This window comes from Brassica napus, chromosome A9 (assembly GCF_020379485.1).
Source record: "Brassica napus cultivar Da-Ae chromosome A9, Da-Ae, whole genome shotgun sequence".
NCBI classification, from domain to species: domain Eukaryota; kingdom Viridiplantae; phylum Streptophyta; class Magnoliopsida; order Brassicales; family Brassicaceae; genus Brassica; species Brassica napus.
The window spans coordinates 18,275,333-18,293,790 of record NC_063442.1 but is presented as its reverse complement, the minus strand read 5'-3'; the positions used below and the strand labels follow the sequence as shown (position 1 = coordinate 18,293,790).

Below are 18,458 nucleotides of genomic sequence, written 5' to 3'. Positions count from 1 at the left end.
GCAGGCGGATAATCGGAGCAGTTCCTCTAGAGAGAGCATGCCAAAACGAGTAGAGGCTATGGACATCAATGTATCTATCTTTTCTTCCCATTTTATGTGATATCCTGCATCCTTTACAAAGAAATAGTAGCCCCTAAACACTCTTACCTCCACCATCAAATAGCATGTTTAATACCTAGAACAGTCTATCATGAATGATGTATGTGATTAGAAGCTCACGCTACTCTTAATTTCTTAATTTAATGTACGGAACTTTGTCTGGAAAGTGTAGCTTTTGCAGGTTTGAGATATAGAGTATGGAGCCGATTTTGAACATCAGTCAGTTTGGATTTGGTAAGGGTGTTTTGTCATAGTTTTATTGCTTGTATGGTTCAGAGATTTGTGGTTAAAGTATTGTTGCTGAGAATAGGAGAGTTTCCACACTTTCAAAATTTTCTCCCTGCTCTTGATACTTGACATTGTTTGAAGACAAAAAAAGATCTAAGTCTGGGGGAATTGATATATGGTGTTTTTGACACATTCTAACAATGTTTTCCAAAGTGTTTTTAAGTCTTTATAGAGTCCTTTTAATCCTTTAGAGTCATTATAGGTCTGGAGTTTCATTGGATGAGAGATGGATCACTTGGAGCAGAAGAGGCATAAAAGAATACAAATTGGAAATTTTCACGTGGAGCAGCCGAGCAGAGCACCCGAGTGCATGCTCCAGCGGCCGAAATTTTTAAGGAAACTTCTAATATTTAGGGATTTTACCTAGGAATCCCCTTTTTCCTCCTGGGCCGCCATAGACCTGCAAAAACATCTTTTCTTATTATTTTCACAGACTAAGACACTTTTGAGAGGAAGTTTTAGAGAGAGAAAACTTGTAATCTTGTGAAGGAAGAAGGATCTCTACACACTCTTGAGAAGAATCCTAAACCCTATTTTATTATTCCTGCAATCTATCATCATGTTTTCTTCATCTCTTATATCTGTGTTTTATCTGTTCATGGCTGAGTAGCCAATTTGCTTAGTCTAGGGTGTTAGGATATCGAGATTCATGAGCTGCATACAAACAATGATTATTGTTTGATTGTCTCCATTCATTCTTTCACTTAAAGGTAGCATAAATTTAACCACTTAGTGCCTAATTCTAGGTTTAATCTATTCATAAAAAGTGTTTTAGATTGGTAGAAATAACTTGAATGGGCAGCTCGACCCTAACCAGCAAAAGTAGATGTTAGGGCGTGCTGTGAACTTATCGAATCTGAACTTTATGTTTGTCTTCATATTCTAACCCAAATGAAAATTTAGGCATTAGGATTGCTTGATAAAAGGAGAGATGCCACGAGAGTGGGTCGAACTTTATATGTCTTTCGAGTTCTAGACTTGTTTTGAATTGTTCCTTGTATAGTTAATTGACTCATTCTCGCTTGATATCCGATCTATAGCCCTACACTTAGCATCTTTTATTATCTCAAACCAAACCATCTCTGCCTACTTGTTTATTTTATATTCTTGTTTTAAATCTCATTGATTTGTTTTAGCTTAATATCGAACTCATACAAACAAAGTGTAAGAACGGTCCTCTGGAATTTAATCTCAAATACTACATCTACATGGTTAGCTTGCAGTAGTAAAAGACACAATTTTAGTGTATCATTATCCATCATCATCTTCCAAGCCTGATTAGCAAGAAGTGCTTAGTTTAACAAATCAATATCTTTAAAGCTCATTCAACCAAGATCCTTCGGGAGATATAGCTTCTCCCAACCACCCAATGGACCTTCTTCTTTTCTTCTACTGAAGCCCGCTAGTATGATGCCACTGCACTTGAAAATTGTCACAAGTTGTCTTGGATAATTTGAAACAATTCATAACGTAAATAGACATCCCTATGGCCACTGACTTGGAAGAACTTCCTTTCCACCTTGGGATATAGTACGAGAAAACAAGTTAGAGACTCTTCTTTTCAGTATATCCTTTAAGAAGTTCAGCATGTCAGTTTTGGATCCGCTAAAACATTTAGAGAGACCCAGATAATTCAAAAATCCACCAACACTATCCCTAATTTAAAATGAATCTCATCATTTATATCAGGAGGTACCTTTCTCCAAAAGTGATGGACGTATTTTTCAAATTGATTACTTGACCCATCAACTGACCATACGGACCAAGAATAGACTGCATCTTACTACATTGTTGGATATTGTCTCGAAACATGAAACATATGTCATTGGCAAATAGTAAGTGACAGATGGATGGACCTTTTGGAGAAAATTGAATCCCTTTTATAGACCCTTCTTGTTCTTCAATTATCATGAGGTGAGTGAGGCCTTCAGTACAAAGAACAAAGAGAAAGGGTGAGCAGATCATCCTATCTCAATCCTCTTACTAGTTCAACCAAACCAAAGGGTTGTCCATTCATCAAGGCCGTATATGGCATTGCTGATAGCTTTTCTAAACTCATTATTCATATTTCCAAAGAGTCGCATACATTCTCGTTCAACTGATCACTCATTTATCAAAAATATGATTCTATTGGTCATTTAAAATCTGAAAATTTATTTTATTATAAATTTTATTTTATATATGCATTTATGTATATGCATTATATAAAAACACCAAATAATTTTTTATAATATATTAAACGATATCTATAGTAAAATGAAAGGAGTTTTTCAAAATTTGATTATAATTCCACACTGGTGTAAAAAAGTTATAGTTCCACATTATCAAAGCAAAACTACTTTCGTCACACTAGTTTTGGACTTCTCTTTTTTTTTGCTTTATCTGTTCTATTCTTTTTTCACCCGTTTTGTTCAATGAAAGTCAAATTGTTTTGATAAAAAAATTCCATATAAATATCTCAACTAAATTTCGTTAAGCTTGTTAATACCCAAACATTTTCGCTACCCGATTTAATAATCAAACTAATTATTTTACTCATTTTAATACACTTACTTTAAAAAGTGTGCCTATTCTAATACCTAAACTATGCTTATTTCAATCAAAATATTAAAAAGTTTCAAGCAAAACTTAAAAAATCTCTAAAATTCAAAAAAAAAAAAATCTTAAAATTTTTAAATTTTATTTTAATTTTTAATAAAAGTAACTACAATTTTGGATAATATTTTAAAATTTTAGAAAACTTATTTCTGAACAAAATAAATATATTATTTTAAACTTCAGAAAAATTTAATTTGAATAAAACAAAAATAATATTATAAAAATAAGATTATCTAAAATTGTTTTAATCTATTCTATTAAAAGAGCAGTATGACCCATTGATAACAAGTTATGTCCAATTGAATTTTTTTTAACTGTATCTACTTTAATTAAATCAATAACACGTTCTCTTTGTACAATAAGCAGTTACGTTTTCTTCCAACACAAAGAAAGAGTTTTTGTCGGTTTATGATTTTAAAATTGGGCCATGGGCCTCGATTTTTGTTTTTAAAATTGAGCCATATAAATTTATATTGCTTTCTTAACCACATCTAGGTTTATGGCTAATTTAATTTTAATAGAAGAAGACTAATAATATTGATTATTAAACAAAATTGCAATTATACTCGATTATTATCTATTATATTAAAACAGAAATATAACCAATTGATAAAAAGTTATGTCCAACTAAAAAAACTAATTTTTATATAACTGCACAAGTTATATAACTTCATCCAAATGAATATATTTTAAAGTCCTATTTTAAAGGGATAACCACTTTAAGTCATGTTTTAAAGAACTATGTATATGGCAACAAAAATTTATAAAAATATATTTTTGTATTTTTTTTTGTTATTGGGTGTTTAAATAAAAATATAAACCCTTATATATGACAACAAATGTGTGATACGAAAAAAGCCTTATACAATTGGTCATGTACCATAAAAATATAAACCCTTGTAAAGGTTAAAACTAATTCTCGACATTAAAAAGACATTTTTGTTACCATATATTTTTGTATTTTTTTGTTATTGGGTGTTTAAATAAAAATTATTTTTAGATTTTAACCTTTTATTTGATTAATATAACACATTATTTTATATAATTATGTATAGCGTTACGTTATTGACATAATATAATAATTATTCCCCATAATTATAACAAAATTTGATATATTTTTTTCAAAAAATATTATCACACTACAACAGCATAGCTTACATCTCGGCCAAAAAATTAGATTTATTCGACAAGACATTTTTCTTTCAAATTTTAAATATTTTACACAGACATTAAGTTTATCAATTAACAAAGCATTTGATGTTAAAAATAAGATTTAATAGGGTTTAAGTGAAATTTTAATGGAAATAAATATTTTCATATAAATGAAACTCATTTAGTATAACGGGTTTTAAATAGGTTATTCGATTAAAAAATATTTATTAAATGTGATTTTACTTAAAGTTAGTGAAGGTCATATTAAAATTAAAATTTTCAAAAATAACTAAAACAAAAAATATACCCGCCCTTTCAAGGGCGGGTCAAAATTTAGTTTTATTCTTAAAAGTTAAGTAAATATTTTTTTTTAAAGATTTGGTTTTGAATTTTATATATTTATTAATTTTTGTTTGAAAATTATTATTAAAATGAGCATACTTTGAGTATTAAAAATGAGAACAATTTTAAAATAAATGTATTAAAATGAGTAAATTAATATGTTTGAGTATTAAACCGGATAACCAAAAAACTTGAGTACTAAAAAGCTTAATGAAATTTAGTTGAGATATATTTATGAAATTTTTACATAAAAAAAAGAAAGTTGAATATTCTTTTTTAAATGATTACTAGATACACTAATGATAGGCCACATAGTCAAACATTAACACTTTAACAGCCAAGGGGGAAAAGCTAGGACGAGAGGATTAGGTGCACATGTACCCACTATTGTTTTTGTATTTTATTTTTTTAAGGTAAAATTACATAAATTACTTACATTTTTTTGCCAACCCTTAAATTACTTACATAATTGACAAAAACACTTTTTAGTGCACCCAGTAAATATTTTCTTTCCCTATAATTAACTTTTAGATTCGCCCATGTAAAACACTAATGTATTTTAGTTATAGAAACCATATGGTTATAATACATAATCATAAGATTTTTTTTTTTTTTTTTTTTGTCAGCAAACAAAACAGATTCATGTAGACTCTGCGAACCATTCCGGTAGCTCTGCATCCATATGGACGACAAACGACGGTTGCTTTCTTGCACTGCGTGCGAGACTGTCCGCCTTTGAGTTCTGTGTCCGTGGTATATGAATGATCTCTGAGCTGTTGAAACTCCTCTTTAAAACTTTTATGTCTTCCAAATAGCTTGCAAAGGCTGGCCACTCTTCTGGTTCCGACACCATCTTTACCAATTGAGCACTATCCGTTGCAAAAGTAACCCATGCTTGTCTAAGATTCCTCATACATTCCATTGCCCATATAAGGGCCTCTATCTCTGAGTGTAGTGGCGACTGACTCGCTCTCGTGTTCCTTGCTCCCATTAGTCCATCGTAGCCTTCCAGGGTACTATACCATCCTTGTCCTGAAAAACTATCCTCATTTTTCCAAGATCCGTCTGTAAAACACCATCTACCTGGTATACTCGTTATTATCGAAGATACATGAATTTGGGTGCGTTCCATGTCTTGAGTCTGAGAATTTTGTGCTTCCACCCAAAGTAACGATTCCGTTTCTGCCAGTTTGAGAGTATCTCTCGGGTCCATATCCAAATTGCTAAAAACTTTGTTGTTTCTACCTTTCCATATATACCAGAGAATCCAAGCAAATGAATGATCCTCCATTTCAGGAGAAACTCTCCAAAATAAATGATCCATATTGGTAAACAAAGATTGAGTGGGAAAAATATCTGGATTCATCGGGATCCGTGAAAGTGCCCAGACCTGAACTGTCGGTGGACATTCAAAAAACACATGATTAGCTGATTCCTCGGGAGCACCACATCGGTCACAAACAGTATCTCCTTGCATTCCTCTTGACCTCAAATTTTTCTTAACCGCTATACATCCCGTCAATAGTTGCCATAAAAAATGTTTCAACTTGGGTGGGCAGCGTAACTTCCAACAAAACGCCTTCAAAGGTGTTATCGAAGGGCCAAACTGGGGTGGCATTATTTCTCTATCCGGATATACTCGTTCCACTTCATAGCCAGATTTAACCGTGTATTTACCATTGTTTGTAAAATGCCATCCATTCCGGTCTTCTAGATGAGATCTACTGATAGGAATACTTTGAATAATTTTCACATCTTGCGGATCCACTAGAGCCCGAATAACCTGTAGGTTCCATGATCGTGATGTTCCATCGATGAGAGCATCCACTGTTAGGTCCGGGTAAAGATTGTGTTGATTTTTATTTGCTGGTCTCGGGCGAGTGGATGGAAGCCAAGGATCATTCCATACTGATATAGATGATCCTGTTCCCACCCTTTTGATTAGTCCTTTGCTAACCAGAGATCTAGCAGAGACAATACTACGCCAACCATAAGATGACGAGTATGATCTAATGGGTTCCAGGGGTGAAGCATTCCTGAAATATCTCCCTTTGAATACACGAGAAAATAAAGTATTCGGTTTGTCCATTAATCTCCAAAATTGTTTCCCAAGCATAGCTGTATTAAAATCTGTGAGATCTTTGAATCCCAAACCTCCATCGTCCTTAGAGCTACACAGTTTGTCCCATGATTTCCAATGCATACCTCTCTTGTTACCCCCTGGACTCCACCAGAATTGTGCTACAGCACTAACTAATTTCTTCATTACCGTTTTGGGAATTCGAAAGCATGACATCACATTGTTTGGTAAGGCTGTAACCACAGATTTTATAATCACTTCCTTACCCCCTCTGGTGAAAAACTTAAAAGTCCAACCATTTACTCTGCTATTTAGACGCTCCTGAACAAATCCAAAAACTTGCACCTTTGATCCTCCCAGATTTTCTGGGATGCCCAAATAAGACCCCATTCCTCCTAAATTATGTATACCTAAGATATCTCGAACTTCCTGTCGTGTAGCTTCTGCAATCTTGTGTCCAAATTGAATCGAAGATTTTTCAAAATTTATTTGTTGTCCTGAAGCCCCTTCATATTCCTTGAGAATCCTAAGAATTGTCTAACATTCTTCCTTCTGAGCTTTGCAAAAGAAAAGGCTATCGTCTGCAAATAATAAATGGGAAATTGGGGGGCAGGCCCTAGCAACCTTTAGACCCGTTAGTTGCTTATTTCGTTCTGCCTTTTTAATATTTGCGACCAATGCTTCCGTACACATAATAAACAGATAAGGGGATAGAGGGTCCCCCTGACGTAATCCCCTCTGTGGTATTATATGTCCTTTTGGTTGCCCATTCAATAAAACCTTATACTGAACCGAGGAAATGCATTCCATCATTAAATGGATCCAATGCTGGCCGAATCCCATCTTGGTTAGTAATTCTTGGATAAAGATCCATTCAACTCTGTCATAAGCTTTGCTCATATCTGTTTTTATTGCCAAAAATTTGTCCTGGCACGATTTATTAGTTCGCAAACCATGGAACATCTCCTGAGCTATAAGAATATTATCTGATATTAATCGTCCAGGCACAAAAGCCGATTGCGTCTCCGAGATCAGTGATGGAAGACAGACCTTTAATCTTTGACATAATACCTTAGATATAATCTTGTATCCTACATTACATAAGCTGATAGGTCTGAGTTCAGTCATCCTTGTGGGTCTCTCCTTCTTAGGAATCAGACAAATATTTGTAGTGTTTAACCTTGTGTCCAAATTTCCCGATGCCAAAAAACTATTGACCATTTCCAATAGATCCTTTTTTATTATATGCCATGAGTGTTGAAAAAAGAGAGCCGTCATTCCATCCGGCCCAGGAGCTTTCTCCGGATGCATCATGAATAAAGCCTGTCGAACTTCCTCCTCAGTTGCCAACCGAACAAGCCGTTGATTCATTTGTGGTGTAATTGAGGGTGTAATCTCATCTAAAAAACCATCAAAACCAGTAGGAGTTGTTGTCTGAAACAGATCTTCAAAATAATCCACTGCCACCTTTTCGACCCCCTGCTCCTCAATTATCCAGTTTTCATCAGAATCATATAGACCCACAATTCTATTACAATCATATAGAATCATAAGATTAATATGTGTGAGTCTTAATGCTAGTATATGTAAGAAAGATTCCTCGAAACCACCATTGTATATATTTATTGAGTTGGAATAATTCATAATCTACGTTCCTTGAATAGTAGAATTACAGTGTTTAAATTAAGTTCGAGAACCACACTAAGATAATTAAATGAAACAACACTAAACACAATGTACAGAACCCTAAAACATTTTCCAAGGGTGTACTGTCAGTCAATAAAATTTACTCGCTCCATCAAGTATGCATTAACTCACATAGAAAACAGCAACAAAAACCCTATAAAACTGCAAATGGTTATTCCTTAAAACTCAATAGTCAAGATAATTTAAGTGTGCTTAAGTATTTGGAGATGAAAGAGCTTCTCAAAGTTATACTCTTGTTGATCGTTTACTTGACGTGCTCAAAGGCTATGGTACCTTATCGTGGTTGCGACCTTATCGGGCTAGCTCCTGGAGGTGGATTGGGAAAGTACGAGACAACAGAGTCCAAGGAGAAAATGTATTCGGGTCGTAAGTTAGTTTCTGGTCCGAGTCGTAGTTCTTGCGGTCACTAAATGTTTGGATGGTAACTAGTAAGATTAAAAATGATAATAAGATCTTGATAATGCCAATTGTATTTGGGTATGTCTATGTTCATTTTAAGGGTTATGAGTATCAGAGGTTTGTAATGCGTTACTACCTAATCAAATAAATGGCTTGCGATTCGCAATATATATATATATATATATATATCTTTTGTTTTGAATATATTGTTCATGATAATCTTGAATATTTGAGAAAAACTGGAAAGGTTGACACTGGTTTTTGTAATAATCCTTAATATTCATTCAGTTTACAGTTAATTTTTTTTGACACGTATTCAAGATAAATGCTCATTTTCATTATCCGACTATTCATGTGACAGATTTATCGACTCTTTGAGTAATAACCTAACTTGGGTTAGGGTAGAAAATAATTCAACTTCGACATACATAATAGATCCACAAATTATATATGTACACTGAATATAGGTACGTAATAATCTAATTCAACTTAGCCAACCTCCAGAATATTCAAAAAATTGTATAATGCTTATATGGTTATTTTGTAATTGTATTAGTTTATAAGACGATTCAAAAAAAAATCTCATATAGGGATAACATTATTAATATATATATATATATATATATATATATATATGTAAACCTAATTAATAAAACTTAACAAATCGCCCGTATAGCTCACTGGTCCAGTCTTGTAAACTGAAGGTCCGTAGTTCGATCCTACGTGTGGGCACTTTTTATTATCTTTTTGTTTTCTTATTTTTCATTAAAACGAAGCACTGATGCATGAAGATCGAAAAGCTTGAAACATACTCTCTCTCTCTTCCGAAATGTAAGATATTTAGAAAAAATTTTATATTTTAATTTGTAAGATGTTTTTATATTTCTAAGTAGTTTTAATTTTATCAAAATCGGTGTAATCAATCAAATTTAATAGTTTTATTTTGTAAATGATTGAATAGTTTTAATAATACATTTTTAATAAAAAGTAATTATTTTAATAAACGTGTTTTTTACCTAGAACATCTTTTTAATATTTAGGAACGGATGGAGTATTCTACAAGAATCCAAACTCGTTAATTTCATGTAGTCTTCTCAAGAATTCAAGCTTGGCCTAGGAAGACGAAAGATCTGACTAGAGGTAATTATTTTAATAAACGTGTTTTTTACCTAGAATATCTTTTTAATATTTAGGAACGGATGGAGTATTGTACAAGAATCCAAACTCATTAAATTCATGTAGTCTTCTCAAGAATTCAAGCTTGGCCTAGGAAGACGAAAGATCTTACTAGAGGTTACTAGGAGGGCTGCACCAACGCAGACCCCAACAGCAAAAAATAACGGTTACTCTCCCATTTGGGAGAAATCTTAGGCTAAAGTGTCTTCCCAAAATGCAATGGAAGCCCCTTCCATATTTTCATTTCCAGTGTCTGAAACCACAAATCTTCACCGAGGATCTATGTCTGTAATCATCGCTTCATTCATTGGTAGAACCTGGAATATAACTTCTTTTTGATTGGGAGGCAAAATCATGCATGCTTTGAGGCAGGGGCGGAGATATAAATTTTTTTTATGGAAGGCATTGGTGTAAATATATAGGGGTAGAATAACATAATGGAAGTTGTTCATAAAATTATACATGTAATTTTGAAAAGTCACCAGGGGCAACTGCCCACCACTTATTAGTCTATGTGGCTCCGCCACTGCTTTGAGACAAAGGTACAAGTAAAGTGGTTTTTCTTGAATGCATAAACGTGCAACATGAATGCATCCAATAGCCTTGTCAACATAAATTAATATCCGTTGGCTTAATCATGAACGCATGTAATTCAAAATATCACAATGCTCTCACATGTGTGTTCAAATTGCCCGGACAATCATCAATGTGGTAAAAGCTGCTATTCATTTTACCACGCATTCTCTAAAAGCATGACTTCAATGCTATAACATCATATTTCATGGACAAACTACCATGCATTGCATACTTTGGCATAGCAAACATTGACATTTACTTTCCTTCGTTCCATCACGTTTATAACACTCCCCCTTGGAGACCAGTGTCACTATTTCTTCTTGCTTAACGTCTTTGTTGCCTTGTTAAAAACCTTTCTAGGAAAATCCAATGGGAAAACCGTAGCTAGGTAAAAAGAGTACAACCACATAAGCTCCCCCTCGAATTAAATCCTTTTTATGACGCATTCCAATGTTATGGACATGTTTTTCTAAATACTGAGGTAGGAAGTAATTTTGTGAAGAGGTCGGCTGCATTGTCGCATGATCGGACATATCTTACTTCAATCTCTTTCTTTTTCTCGAGTTCTTGAGTGTATGAAAAGAACGTCGAATGTATATGTTTCGTTCTATCACTTTTGATATATCCTTCCTTCGTTTGAGCAACACATGCTGCATTATCTTCATATAAAATAGGTGGCTCTGTATTTCCGTCAATCCTACTACTTGAACAGATGTGTCGGCTTATTGATCTTAGCCCAACACATTCTCTATTTGCTTCATGGAGTGCGATGATTTCAGCATGATTTGAAGAGGTGGCTACGAGCGTTTGTCTCTGAGAACGCCAAGATATAGCAGTGCCTTCGATCGTGACAACGTATCATGTTTGCGATCGGGCTTTGTCTGGACCTTAAAGATATCATGCATCTGCAAAACCTACCATTTGACCTTTTGAAATTTTAGGATAAAACAAGCCTAAATCAATGGTCCCTCGGAGGTAAAGAAAAACATGTTTAATCCCATTCCAATGTCTTCGAGTTGGAGATGAGCTGAATCTTGCCAAAAGATTTACAGCAGATGATATATCAGGCCATGTACAATTTGCAAGGTACATCAGCGCTCCAATTGCACTTAGATATGGTACCTCCGGACCAAGTATCTATTCTTTCTCCTCAGGTGGTCGAAATGGATCACTTTGAATATTAAGTGACCTAATGACCATCGGGGTGCTTTATCCATGTTAAATCGTTTCAACACTCTTTTAGTGTATGTGGATTGATGCACAAATATACCATTTTGTGAATGCTCTATTTGTAGACCAAGACAATATTGTGTATGTCCAAGATCTTTCATCTCAAATTCTCCTTTGAGATAGTCTGATGCCTTTTATATTTCCTTTCGAGTTCCGATAATGTTAAGATCATCAACATATACTGCGATTATTACAAATCTGGATATCGTTTTCTTGATGAAAACACATGGGTATATAGGATCATTCACATATCCTTCTTTTGTTAAATGATCACTGAGACGATTATACAATATATGTCCAGATTGCTTTAATCCATATAATGATCTTTGCAATTTTATTGCACGTAACTCTTTATGTTTGGAACTTAATGCTTCTGGCATTTTAAATCCATCAGGAATTTTTATGTAGATATCAGTATCTAATGATTCATATAGATAAGCTGTAACAATATCCATGAGACGCATCTCTAGATTTTTATCAACTGCTAGACTCATCAGGAATTTAAACGTGATTGCATCCATAACTGGAGAATACGTTTCTTCATAATCGATTCCAGGTCTTTGAGAAAAACATTTTAGTAATTTTTCTGTTGAGCCATTTTAAGGCTAAACATTTTAGTAATCAAACTTGGATGATAGCAGTATGTTTAATCTTTTATCGGGACTGTTAAAAAAGGGAGTTTAGCAAGGGGTCTAGTTGTTTTGGTTTGTTAACTCCACTTGTAACAGAGAATCAGTTCAAAAACAAAACTCCACTTGTAACAGTTAAATATATATCGAACCCCTAGAGGGAAATCAGAACATAGACAGACTGGAGCTCTGATCAACTAGGATTGAATGAATGTAGAAGCAACCATGGAAGGAGCAAATACGAGACCCTTCCTTAAATAAGATCATCTAGTGCTAATAAAGAACGAAAAGAGTGAAGAAAATGATTCCATTACTAAGGTAACATATGATCATAAATTCTCCTTATTGTCAATATATATAAAATGTCATCGTCTAAACCAACTCGATTGCCCAATACAGATGACACTAGAGCTGAGACAAGATGGAACCATATCAGGCCATGGCTTAGGCAATGCAACAAGAGGCTCAGCCTTAGCCATTTCCACACTAAACGCAGGTGTCATGTCTATATCTCCTTTATCTACCTTATCCCACTCGAAACACTGAACCAATGCTCCAACAGCAAGCGCCACCGTCCTCATTCCAAATCCATCTCCAGGACACGCTCTCCTCCCTACTCCGAATAGAAATAACCTATAACCATCTCTATCGCCAAGAAACCCTTCAAATATCTCAGGTTTGAAAACTTCCGCGTCTTCCCAAAGCTCACCGTCCCTGTGAACAGCCCAAGCATCCGCGAACAGCGAAGCAAGAGTGGATATTTCATTATTATTTCAATTTTTAATTTATAAATAAAAATATAATAACCATATAAAAATGTATTTATTTTTTCTTATTATTTTGATATGCATATGCATATATTTTATACTTTAATATTTAACTAAAATTTTCAAATTATAATTTATTGGCCTTGGACAAAAGAAGTGTGGATAAAAACATTGTGGATGCGAGAATTGATATTGTGGACAAAGAGATGTTCAGCTGAGGAAGTAAAATGCGGATAGTTGTTTGTGGATACTTATCTTAGGGTGCATTTGAAGGTTTTGGATATATATACAAGTTCATTTGAGTTGAATAGGATCTAGAGTGCACGAATAAAAGTTTGTGGCTAAATCAAAAGAACCATTCTGCATATTTTAAGAATCTTGGGGTGAAAGCGTGAATAACCAAAAGGTAAGGAACCACAGTAGCAAAAACTGCTTTTGTTTTCTCTCAAACGAATGAACCCACATCAAAATTTATTGATCTTCATGAATTAAGAATCAAAACAATTTTTTTTGTTCATGATGACAACGTCTGGCAATTTCAAGAGCTATTGTTGACGCATGCCTAAAACACTAATACCCACAAGCCATTTGCAACAATTACTTGAATCATCAAAGCTTCGTCGAGATTGAAGGCCAGGTCCCAGCAAGATCCGAACAAATCGCTGCATAGACAAACAACTTCGTTTAACGACTTCGATCTGAGGCCAAATCAACTATAAGCCTTTGTCTCCTCTGGCCTGGATTTCATGTTTTTTCAGCCGCTGATTTCATGTCTCCTCCGCCACAGGTTTCATCGGACATGAAAAATCCTCTAATCGGATTTGTCTCTTGTCCACGTCCATTTCCCAAAGCTTCTCCATCAAAATCTCACACACTGTAAGTTCCGGTATAACCTAAAAGGCAAAGAGTCATGTGTCTTCTCCATCAAAATCTCACACACTATAACCTCTGATATTGTTTACCGGTGGGGATAAAGGTGATGAGAGAAGAATTAGGGTTTGGAGAGAAATCAAACTCGCAGCGAGACCTCTGGAAGCATAGAGATTACGAAATTAAAGATGAAGGAGAAGATTGTTCGCGGAATTAGGGTTAGGAGAGAAATAGGAAAAGTGAATCTGAATTTCAAAATAAAGATGGAGAGAAAATAAAGGTTCTGTTTCAGAATAATGGTTCTGTTTTGGAAACTCAAAAAATGTTTGGTTTATCGATTTATTTTTGAAAGAAAAAAACATAAAATTTGTTATAAACGTGATGGAACTAAAGAATGTAAATGTCAATGTTTGCTGCACCAAAAACATTGACATTGTGCGAGTGTAATGTACGTGGAGTCCACCGTCACTATGCGTGCACAGTAACTTTAACTTTTTATTTTTATATATACGTAAAACACACTTCTCTTCTTCTCTTATAACAAATCCTTTTTCGATATTCATCTTATATCAATGTTATCTCCTTCCTGCAGGTATACAATTTTGCTCTTATTTAAATTTCTCGATACTATAAAATTGTAAGTTATTTCATAACAAGTTATCAGCACGATCACTCTGCAATTCGGTAAAATTTATATGTATCATATATACCTTACTATAATGGTCGGTATACCGCCTATATTACTATTTATTATTTTGTAGTAATTGTTTTAGTTAATTATCATTTACCTATATTAATTGGGCGGTATGTCGCCTCGTTAATAAACTTTGATTGTTAAATACACTATAATAATTGGCTGGCTGTGTCGGCCCATAATTTATTTAATGTTATAATTTTTCTATCACCATAATACGATTGATATCTATATGTTCATCATCTTATGGTTATTATATAAATGTTTGGTCACCTATATCATATATTATGAAATTTACGGAATTTGGTTGACTGATTAATACAATATTTTCAGATTGATTTTTGGTTCATCCGAGTTAATCCCAACGGTCACAAAGAAAAATTTCAAAAATTTTACCCTTTTCCAAACGGCTATGTACAGTATTTTCATCTATAAATATACTCATTCTTCACTCATTTACTTCATCCAAAATATTCCATCTTCTCTCAAATATTTTCAAATCGCTCCATTCCGGGTTTTCATTGCAAGAAAGATGATTCGCATATTTTTTGGTTTTATGTGCAATTCTAATTTTTGCTTCTATGTACGGTCTTTTTATTGGAAAACTTACTCCTGAAGAATTTACGCTTAATGTCGGTATTACAAAATTCTAATAAAATATATTATTTTGTGTTTTAGAAATACAAATGGCAAGAATTGAACATCTTCAACTTCCGGCTCTCAAAATAAATTGTGAAAACTACGTCGGATGGGTCACAAACGTGAAACCATATCTGGTGATGAAAAGTTAACCGAAACGATTGTAATCAGTAACAAATCACCGCCTGAGCATAAGGCTGAAGCGATAATTTTCCTGAAGAAACACCTCGATGAGAATGTCACTCATGACTATGCGAGCATAGAAGACCCAGCTGAACTGTGGCAAGCTTTAAAAGAAAGGTTCGGTAACCAGAGAGAAGTCAACCTCCCTCACTCTCTAGAAGTTGGCAAAACCTGAGGTTCCAAGATTTTCAAAAGGTTGAGGAATACAATTCCGCTGTCCTGAGGATAGTCTTACTCCTGAAATATTGTGGTAACCCTGTCTTTGAGGCAGAAAGGATGAATAAAACGTACAACACTTTCCACAAACATCTTCACTTCCTGCCCGAAATTTACAGAAAATGCAGGTACTCGAGATTTTCTGAATTAATGGTTGCGCTCATGTTGCCTGAAAAGAACAATGAGCTCATGATCAAAAACCACAATTCCCGACCTACGGGAGCCAAACCATTTCCGGAAGTAAATGCTACGGCGGTAGAAAAATCGGAAAGGAGAAACCAGACCAACCGAGATCGTGGTCGCCGTTTCAACAACAAACTTTGGAAAACTTACAATCCCAGATTCAAGGGATCTAACAAGTGGGTTAGATCCAAACAAGTTTCTAAGGGTAAAGAAACTCAAGAGGATACCACCCAGAAGCGTGAGACAGTGTGTTACAGATGTGGCTGTAAAGGACATATCAAAGTGGAGATATCAAAGTGGAGAGGCTGTTTGATCATCTGGTAAACAAATCTGAATGTTTCGAAGCTAATGGAAGTTTCAAGTTTGAGGTAGATTCTATGGAAGACTTACAGGAAGACTTCATGCATGCGAAGTCTTCCACGAAGTCTTCCACAAAGTCTTCGGAAACCTGAAACCTGAACATGAGAACTATCAAAGTTGATCATGTGTATGTCAAGGGGAGTCCACACTTATCTATGTGGAGGAATGATTTCTAACTCCAAGTGTAATAGTTTTATTTATGATTTGTTTTATGATTTGTAAGTGTATTGTTTTAGTTGTGGATTCTTTTGTAAATTTGAAGAGATGTTAATGAAAAGTTGGTAAATATGTTCATGTGTACAATATTATCTTTCCAAAATACTTGACATTATTGAAGTTATATACAACTTCAATATAAAAACAAAATAACACAATAATTAGTATAAATTTACTAAACCTAAGGGAGAAAACTTCTCAAAAAACATAGTTAAATTCACAAAAGATCAAAAATTACATAAGAGAAGAACATATTACACTTTCACTAGAAGTTTTGTAGGAAGTCTTCGGAAGACTTCTCGAAAGACATAAATTTTAAGCTGGAATTTAAAATATAAACGGGAAATTTAAGCGGGAAAATCAAAATTTAAATGAAAATTGAATGAAAGTTAAAAAAGTATATTTTATGATCTAATAAGACATATTAAACCATATGACTTGATATTCTTGAAGTTACTTAACACTTTTGAAAGTTAAAAACCATATCTTAAAGTTACTTAACAAGTTTACAAAAGCTAACGAAGAAGAGTCTTCTCAAATTAGGTAGAAACATTAATAAACATTAATGTTGATAACCTCATAATTAAAACCAATTAAGTTATGAATTCCATTCAGGATCCCCAATATCGACTAATTTACATGAATTACCAAGAAAATGTTAAAAAGTATTTATAGTATTAGAGAATGAAAATTTATTAAACATTGACGTCGAAGAATTCCACGGAAGTCGTCCAGGAGACTTCTACGATAAACATGTAAGTTTTGCAATTGACCGAATTGTGTCAGAAATTTGACTTTTTCTATAAGACTTACATGAAAATCTTCCACCAGAAAAATAAAACTTAAATATTTAATTCTAACTAGAAGACTTCCATGTAAGTTCTCTCAGATTAGTTTTTCAATTAAAAAATAAAACTTAAATATTTAATTTTAACTAGACGACTTACGTATAAGTCTTATGGCAGAAGACTTACAACGAAATCTTTTTTGATAACCAAAAGTTTGACCAAAATCCCATAATAAACCTTTCATTTAAGTTTTAGTTTTCAATAGCAAAAGTAACCTGAGACGACTTTCACAGACATTGAGAGGACTTCCACTGACAGTTGAGAAGACTTCCTCGGAAGTCTTATGTTGGAAGACTTCCATGTAAGTCTTGTAGAAAAAATAAAATTTATAACACAATTCGGTCAATTGCAAAACTAACATGTTTATGTAAGTTTTGGTAAGTTTTCTTTGGTATTTTTGAGATTTTTTGTTAACAAAGAAAAATTGGAAGACTTCCAGAGAAGTCATCTCTAAAAAACAGACATAAAGTCAATTGCAAAACTAACATCTGCATTGACTAAAAGATTTCCGTATAAGTCTTACACGTAAGTCTTTTAGCGAACATATCTGGAAAAAAAAAATCAAAAATCATTGCTAGATCCAATAAGGTTCATGGTTAGTTTCTCCAAGCACACATCACTTCTTAATGAAAGTTACTCACTCGTTTTTGACCAAGAATCATGAACTTGAGTAACTCTCGTAAGTTTATAAATTTTGAAATAAAAGTTGGGATTTTGGGGTGAAATAAAAGAGGAAGTGAGAGAGAAATGGTTTGTCTCTGTAAGAAAAAGGAATATGAAGATGTAGATGTTGATTTTAGATGTATTTAGAGCTTCAAATTGTTTGTTCATGGTGGTCGATGTATTGATGATAATGCCAATGTTGTAAATAAAAAAGGAAGATGAGGATGATTGAGTAAAACAACGATTTTTTATAAAAAAATATTAAAAAGTTAATGGCATATTCGTGAATAATCAAAACTTTTGTGGTGAATAGGGTAAATGAATTTTCCAAAAAGAATCATGAGTTAGTTTTGTGGTTGATTTTGAGTTGTTGACTTTGAGTTTTGAGTCATTTTTGCAAAAAACCCTATTTTTAATAGTTAGTATATTATTTAATAACAAAATTATTTTATTTTTTAATATATGGTTAACCTGCGGCTGATCCAATAAACCTGTAATGCGGGAAGTTGTCCAAGTCGGGTTCAAATACATTGGTTACCATAT

At 33.7% G+C, this 18,458-nt stretch overlaps 2 protein-coding genes across 2 annotated transcripts; both read left to right on the top strand.

The window, feature by feature from the left end:
* Positions 1-8,277: 8,277 nt before the first annotated feature.
* LOC125578106 lies at positions 8,278-8,843 on the top strand (the record flags this gene model as incomplete). Its single annotated transcript, XM_048740392.1, has 1 exon — positions 8,278-8,843. A coding segment is annotated over one exon (399 nt), but the record flags the coding sequence as incomplete, so codon positions are not given.
* A 6,512-nt stretch (positions 8,844-15,355) lies between these two features.
* Positions 15,356-16,152, top strand: LOC125578105. Its single transcript, XM_048740391.1, has 2 exons — positions 15,356-15,593; positions 15,701-16,152. The coding sequence occupies exons 1-2, from the start codon at positions 15,356-15,358 to the stop codon at positions 16,150-16,152; spliced, it is 690 nt and encodes a 229-aa protein (XP_048596348.1).
* The last annotated feature ends 2,306 nt before the right edge of the window (positions 16,153-18,458 follow it).

What these genes read in the sequence shown, in the direction of transcription:
- LOC125578105 (XM_048740391.1), top strand. Translation starts at nt 15,356, where the DNA reads ATGGGTCACAAACGTGAAACCATATCTGGTGATGAAAAGTTAACCGAA. An exon ending in CCCTCACTCTCTAGAAGTTG is followed by an intron (nt 15,594 to 15,700) that starts GCAAAACCTGAG and finishes TCTTTGAGGCAG; the next exon opens with AAAGGATGAATAAAACGTAC.